This window comes from Anabrus simplex, chromosome 13 (assembly GCF_040414725.1).
Source record: "Anabrus simplex isolate iqAnaSimp1 chromosome 13, ASM4041472v1, whole genome shotgun sequence".
NCBI lineage: Eukaryota > Metazoa > Arthropoda > Insecta > Orthoptera > Tettigoniidae > Anabrus > Anabrus simplex.
Genome location: NC_090277.1, coordinates 50,741,951 through 50,748,602, shown reverse-complemented (window position 1 = coordinate 50,748,602; position 6,652 = coordinate 50,741,951). Strand labels below are relative to the sequence as shown.

Genomic DNA, 6,652 nt, shown 5'->3' with positions numbered 1-6,652 from the left:
TGTTGAGCTATTACACGCCTACTGGCTAGCGATACATATTTAATTTCATTCAACAAAAATCCATATGAAACATAATTTCTAAAGGGGACTATCTTATATTTTTTATAATAAATATATCTTAAAAAGCGTTTCTGCACCCTTTCAATTTGATTTTGATAAGATTTATAACACGGAGACCAAATTATACATGAATACTCAAGTTTTGATCGGACAATACTATTGAATAATAAGGTGAGTGCATACGTGTTAGAAAAATCTCTTGAATTTCTAATTATAAAACCCAATTTCTTATAGGAATCATTATCCATTGTATTAATATGCTCCTTGAAAGATAAATTTCTTGTAACAATTACCCCCAAGTCATTAACAGAGTGAACAACTTTGAGTTCTTCATTATTAATTTTATATGTATAATTCAATGTATTTTTCTTATTTGATATCTGAAGGAAACAGCATTTATTTATATTAAGTTGCAAACAGTTTTCAATACTCCATGCGTATAGGTAATCCAAATCAGTCTAAAACATAGTTTTCATTGAATAGCGCTTCAAAGTAAGGCAAAATGTGTGCTAAATATGTGACGTCACACGCATACTCTGTTACAAGATGGCGCTGTGTTAAGTCGCGTCTGGCGATGTGAAAATGTTTCTCTTAGTGTACTTATGCGTTTCTCTGAATCAAGCCTGGCTGAGTGGCTCAGACGGTTAAGGCGCTGGCCTTCTAACCCCAACTTGGCAGGTTCGATCCTGGCTCAGTCCGGTGGTAGATTTACTGGACGTAAAGCAAATACCATTAATCTCTGAATCAAGTTTAATTATCATCATGATGGCCGATGTTATTATAGACATTCAAAGGAATGAAAAGCCATTCCATTTTCTCGAACATCACTTTAATTTGAATGTTGTGTTGTGCCGATCAACTTTCCCAGTACCTTGGGCAGTTCATTTAAGGATCTTTCTTTTACTCACGAGCTCTTAGAACTACGTATTTTATTTCTCATATCACAGACCCATACAGCACCGAGTTATTACCTACATTCCAAGTGTATCATTTCTACTTCGTAATAAGTAAGTCTACGAATCTCTCAGAACCCTGCGGCTGTTACAGTAGCGACAGCCTACCGCTATTTTTTTTTAATTCAAGCTTCAGGTTTGTTAAATCAAGCCCATATCTCAGTTTCAGCTAATTAACCTTCGTAAATTCACTGCTTAATAGAAATGAAGATTACTATTAATTAGAAGTAACACTTCCTGATTTACATATTTTCAATGGCGTTACAGAACATTGGCGGTGACCTTAACGCACTCTGATACCTTCACCTTCCATATGTTGTCTTGTGTATCGTCAACCATCTGCCGTGACCTTCTCTCCAGCGCTCCGCAGATATCGAGAGTTAGTCTCGTTAATTTATTATTTCTTTGTGAAACAGGACGAACAGGAAAAAAAAAGCACTTGTATATTTTTGAAGCATGTGGTCATGTAAATTTAAATGTCTCTAGTTCGGAAAGAGAAGGGTGGATTTGTGTTCGGCGACCTGGACTATATAAAGCTTCACAATTCAGAGGATTGTCAGCATTCTCAAAGCTTCTCTCTCAAGTGTAGCATCCAGCACAGGAGTAAAAACATCTCATAATGGCGTTTAAAGTAAGTATAAGTGCCTTGTATATTACACAGTATTTCTCCTTACGGCTGTTATGTATTGAGTTGCCAAAATATTTAAACAAATTTTGGGCGTCTTTAAACAAAATTCCTTATTCATAAAATTATTCTTCCATATTCCCAAGACATAAAGGGAAGTTGTCAAAAAAAATCATAAAAATGACATTCTTATTTTATTTTTATTTGAAGCATCATTGTCCAGAGAATAAAATTTCGCAATAATATCTTGCTGGGAAATGATGCCTAATAACCATTGAGTGTCCGACTCGTTGACTGAACGGTCAGCGTACTGGCCTTAGGTTCAGAGGGTCCCGGGTTCGATTCCCGGCCGCGTCGGGGATTTTAACCTTAATTGGTTAATTCCAATGGCACGGGGGCTGGGTGTATGTGTTGTCTCCATCATCATTTCATCCTCATCACGACACGCAGGTCGCCTACTGGCGTCAAATAGAAAGACCCGCACCTGGCGAGCCGAACCCGTCCTGGGATATCCCGGCACTAAAAGCCATACGACATTTTCATTTTCAACAGTTGAGTGTGGATTAGCAATGGCGAGAGCCACTCCCTTTTTTACGGTTATAGCATACATTAGATTTCCTATATCTTATTCCACTTTATTTTCTTATAATTGTCCGATTCGTTGGCTGAATGGTCAGCGTACTGGCATTCGGTTCAGAGGGTCCCCAGGTTCGATTCCCGGCCGGGTCGGGGATTTTAACCTTAATTAGTTAATTTCAATGGCTCGGGGACTGGGTATGTGTGGCGTATTCAACATTATAAATCATCCTAGGTAGAGCCCTCATCTTCACAGACATGCAGGTCGCCTAATAGACCGTCTACTAGAAAATGACCTGCACCAGGCCTCTCCGGAGGCCATACGCCATTATTATTATTATTCTTGTAATTTTGTATGAAATATTTTAAATTAGTGCTTTCCCCTTCCTCGTTGTTCATGCAGATGATAGCGCTGCACATGTAGAAGGCAGTGACTTGTGTTTACTAAGCTTCAATTGCTGAGTTTGGAAATCGCTATATTTTACTGAGGGTAGATCACGGAGAGTGTTTAGGAAGATAAAGGGGTCAAGAATACATAACATACCATGTAGAAGACAGGAATATGTTCCCGTAGAAGTTATGATAACGAAGGATATGAACAATTATTCTACTGCTAATGCTTCTAAGCAAAAGCTGTCATGGGGATTATTTAGCGCCCTTTCTAGTCTGGATATAAATAGTGTTTCGGTAAATACTGTATTGAGGCTAATTGACATTGAATTTCTTCGTAAGGCCATAAATTCTGATGCTAATGATCCTCATTGTTCATATGGAGGTTTCTAAATACCAAGTAGAGTACATTCTTAATTTCGCAAAACTTAACAAATTTTGAACTCTTGGTGCACTTTTATTCGAATTAATATGGTATATCAGCTGAAATTTAGCACATTTACTCAGCTGTAATTAGACTTCATTTCCAGGTAAGCAAATCTCAGCATTTAAACAATTTTTAAGTTTCACTATTTTTATTTTTTAAGAGCATGTAGTAATGTAAATATTTGAAAAATTATAACTGCTGTACAGGAAAACCTAGAGAAAATTGCTTACATGGAATTTATCTTGTATGTGAGGCATAAAAGCATACACTGTAATATCTTCCTTTGTTTCCTCAAAAAGGTAAGATATATATTATTAAAAAATTTCAAAAATGTATGGGGCCAAAGTGCACACAATGCTTCTAAAAATTTTAAAAATAAGGCAACATCACTGGGCTAGGATAGAGTTTTGATGCCATCAAGTTCAATACCACTAGTGTTTCAGTTTTTGTAAAGCACTGCCTTTACATTGACGTCTCTCCTTAAGGAGCGAGATACACCTTCATAAGTGAAATAAATGAATTGCATTTTTCAAGTTATTGTTTCCTCTTCAATCTAGTTGGAAAGAAATAATCTCCACTACTTCATGGTGTATATCTCTTGCCACGTCCCGCTGTGTCGTATGTTTGCACATTTTCGGGAAATTCCAGTTTTACACATGAACTACTAAAGATATTTCCTACCGAGCTCGATAGCTGCAGTCGCTTATGTGCGGCCAGTACCCAGTATTCGGGAGATAGTAGGTTCGAACCCCACTGTCGGCAGCCCCGAAAATGGTTTTCCGTGGTTTCCCATTTTCACACCAGGCAAATGCTGGGGCTGTACTTTAATTAAGGCCACGGCCGCTTCCTTCCCACTCCTAGCCGTTTTCTGTCCCATCGTCGCCATAAGACCTATCTGTGTCGGTGTGACGTAAAGCAACTAGCAAAAAGGAAAAAAAAGATATTTCCAAGATATGTTGCATCATAGTGCGTTTTAAATCTATGAACAGCAAGATTTAAGTCCTTTCCTTCGATAGGTATAATTTACCTGTTTGAAATAATTAGTATAGTTTTGTTACTTGTTTAATAATAATAATGATAATAATAATACTAATAATAATAATGATTTCTTTACGTTCCACTACCTACGTTTTCGGTGATGCCGAGTGCCGGAATTTAGTCCCACAGGAGTTCTTTTACGTGCCAGTAAATCTACCAACACGAGGCTGGCGTATTTGAGCATCCTCAAATACCACCGGACTGAGCCAGGATCAAACCTGCCAAGTTGGGATCAGAAGGCCAGTGCCTCAACCGCCTGAGCCGCTCAGCCCGGCAATATACTTGTTTAACATCGCTGTAACACATCGTCGGGTTTCGGCGAAATAAGGACGGCAAAGGGATAGAATTCGGAAGAAAGCGGCCATGGCCTTACGGTACAGTTCAAGCATTTGCCTGTTGTGAAAATGGGAAACCGCGGAAAATCATCCTCATGGCTGCCGACGGTGGGATCCGTCTTTGTCCTGTCCAGAATGTAAGCTCACAGCTACGCTACCCTAACTGCAAGGCCAACTCGCTCCGTCGTATAATAATTAGTAGTACAGTATTACTAATTAGTAATATGAAAGGTAACGATGAAGAATAATTCTGAAAAAATCTCTTATAAGTTATGGAGTACGTTGAAGATACAAGCAAAGATATCATTGTATTTTTATCACTCTAGTTTTTGAAATAAAATGCTGTAATTATGATGCAAATTTGGTATTTTTTGGTAATTAACAAGCTTCTTAAAAACTCTGAACTTCATTTAATACATGGTCATTAATAGACCCCGGATTTTTATGCAGTAAAAGCTTAGAACGAAAACTAATTTGGTTATTAGGAAGTGTCATCTGTACCTCTCTTCCGTAATGTAGTGAGAGGGACTGAAAGAAATTTATTTTCAGTGAGTGAATTTTTTAATATATCACTTACTGATTCTACTTTGTGGATTATTCTCATAGATTTTTAAGAAAACTTTATAGCTGTAGATAATTTTACTCAAAAGTTTGTTTCTGTTTGATTCAGATTACATACATGAAGCATTTCGTCACTCCTTTTTTATAAGTTTATCTTCATGTCCAGTCGGTCCGTGCTACATAGTTACTAGGCTGAATAAATATCAGTCGACTACTCCATATTGTCAACCCGGGGCTCCTTTTTTCTTCCAACTTTTCTTCGTTCCTTAATCGTCTCTTGTAGTCATCCTCCAATGACATTTTTCTCATTCAATTTCCCGACTTTAAATTAAAATTAGTTCACTGCTTATTTTAGCTTACGTATTACTATTTTTTTTATATTTCATATTCTCATTTTCATTGTCTTTTGCTCAATTCTTAGGTTATCAATCGAAATATTTGAGGATTTTATCTTTTCTGTCGATATCCCGCATATTTTCTATATTCGTGGTCGAGAAGTGAACTGTCATTCTGAGTACCACAAGGTTCTTGATTAGGTCCATTATATTGTTATAACTTCATATTTTCAATAATTCTTATTTAATTATGCTTCTCCAAACTCTAAAGCCGAATCATTTGAAATTAAATGGATGCAGAATGTTGACAGATTTCTAACTGATGGAAGAGAGGTGATGTCTTAACATAGATACTAAAGATTCCAGTGTTCGGATGACCCGCTTAATGACTGCTGCATTCTTATTTTGCTAGCTGGTCGTGACACTCGCTCTGTTGGCTGTGGCTCATGCTATCGACTTTGACGGACTGGCCTACCACTACGGTCACCCTGCCTACGCTGGATACGCCAGTGGACCTGCTTTGGTAGCAGCTCCCGCTTACGCTGCCGCACCTGCCTACGTCACTGCTGCTCGCGCACCTGCTGTAGCCGTTGCTAGGCCTGTAGTTGCGCCTGCTCCTGTCGTTGCTGCCCGCGCACCTGCTGTTGCTGTTGCAGCTCCATCCCCAGTACGTGAGGAACCTTACGATCCTAACCCACAATACAGCTATGGATACAGTGTCCAGGATGCTCTGACCGGAGACGCCAAATCTCACCACGAAACTCGTAACGGCGATGTCGTTGAGGGAAGTTACAGCGTTGTGGAATCTGATGGTAGCATCCGCACCGTCGACTACGCCGCAGATTCTGTCAGTGGATTCAATGCTGTTGTCCGCCGCGAGCCTGGTGTGGCTCCACCACCCGTCGCCCCAGCTCCCGTTGCCAGAGCTGTCGTTGCCGCTCCTGCCGCTACCAGAGTAGTTGCCGCACCTGCTGCTGCCGCTCCTGTTGCTGTCGCTGCTCCTGCTTCTTATGCTACCAGACTCGTCGCTGCCCCCGCCCCTGTTGCCGTTCACGCTGCCCCTTACCCCTACAATGCCTACCACTACTAAACAAACTTCGCCAGTTCTTTATCTGTAATTTATGAACCCCCACTTCTGCCTGCCCATGTATAGCTCTTCGGTTTACTCTGTAATATATATATAAGCAAATATTGTATTGATGTATCATCAATATGGATAATTGCCACTTAATTAATATTACGTAATAAAAGCAACATTTTAAAGCCAAATGCTGTCTCATTTCTATCGTCAAATCCTTGCAATCTTCTTTTATTTAAATTAACTATAAAGCAACCTAAGGATGTGACATTTA

At 39.2% G+C, this 6,652-nt stretch overlaps 1 protein-coding gene across 1 annotated transcript; it reads left to right on the top strand.

Moving 5' to 3' along the window:
* The first annotated feature begins 1,632 nt into the window (after positions 1-1,632).
* LOC136884785 (cuticle protein 7-like) lies at positions 1,633-6,390 on the top strand. Its single transcript, XM_067157076.2, has 2 exons — positions 1,633-1,644; positions 5,713-6,390. The coding sequence occupies exons 1-2, from the start codon at positions 1,633-1,635 to the stop codon at positions 6,388-6,390; spliced, it is 690 nt and encodes a 229-aa protein (XP_067013177.2).
* Positions 6,391-6,652: the final 262 nt, after the last annotated feature.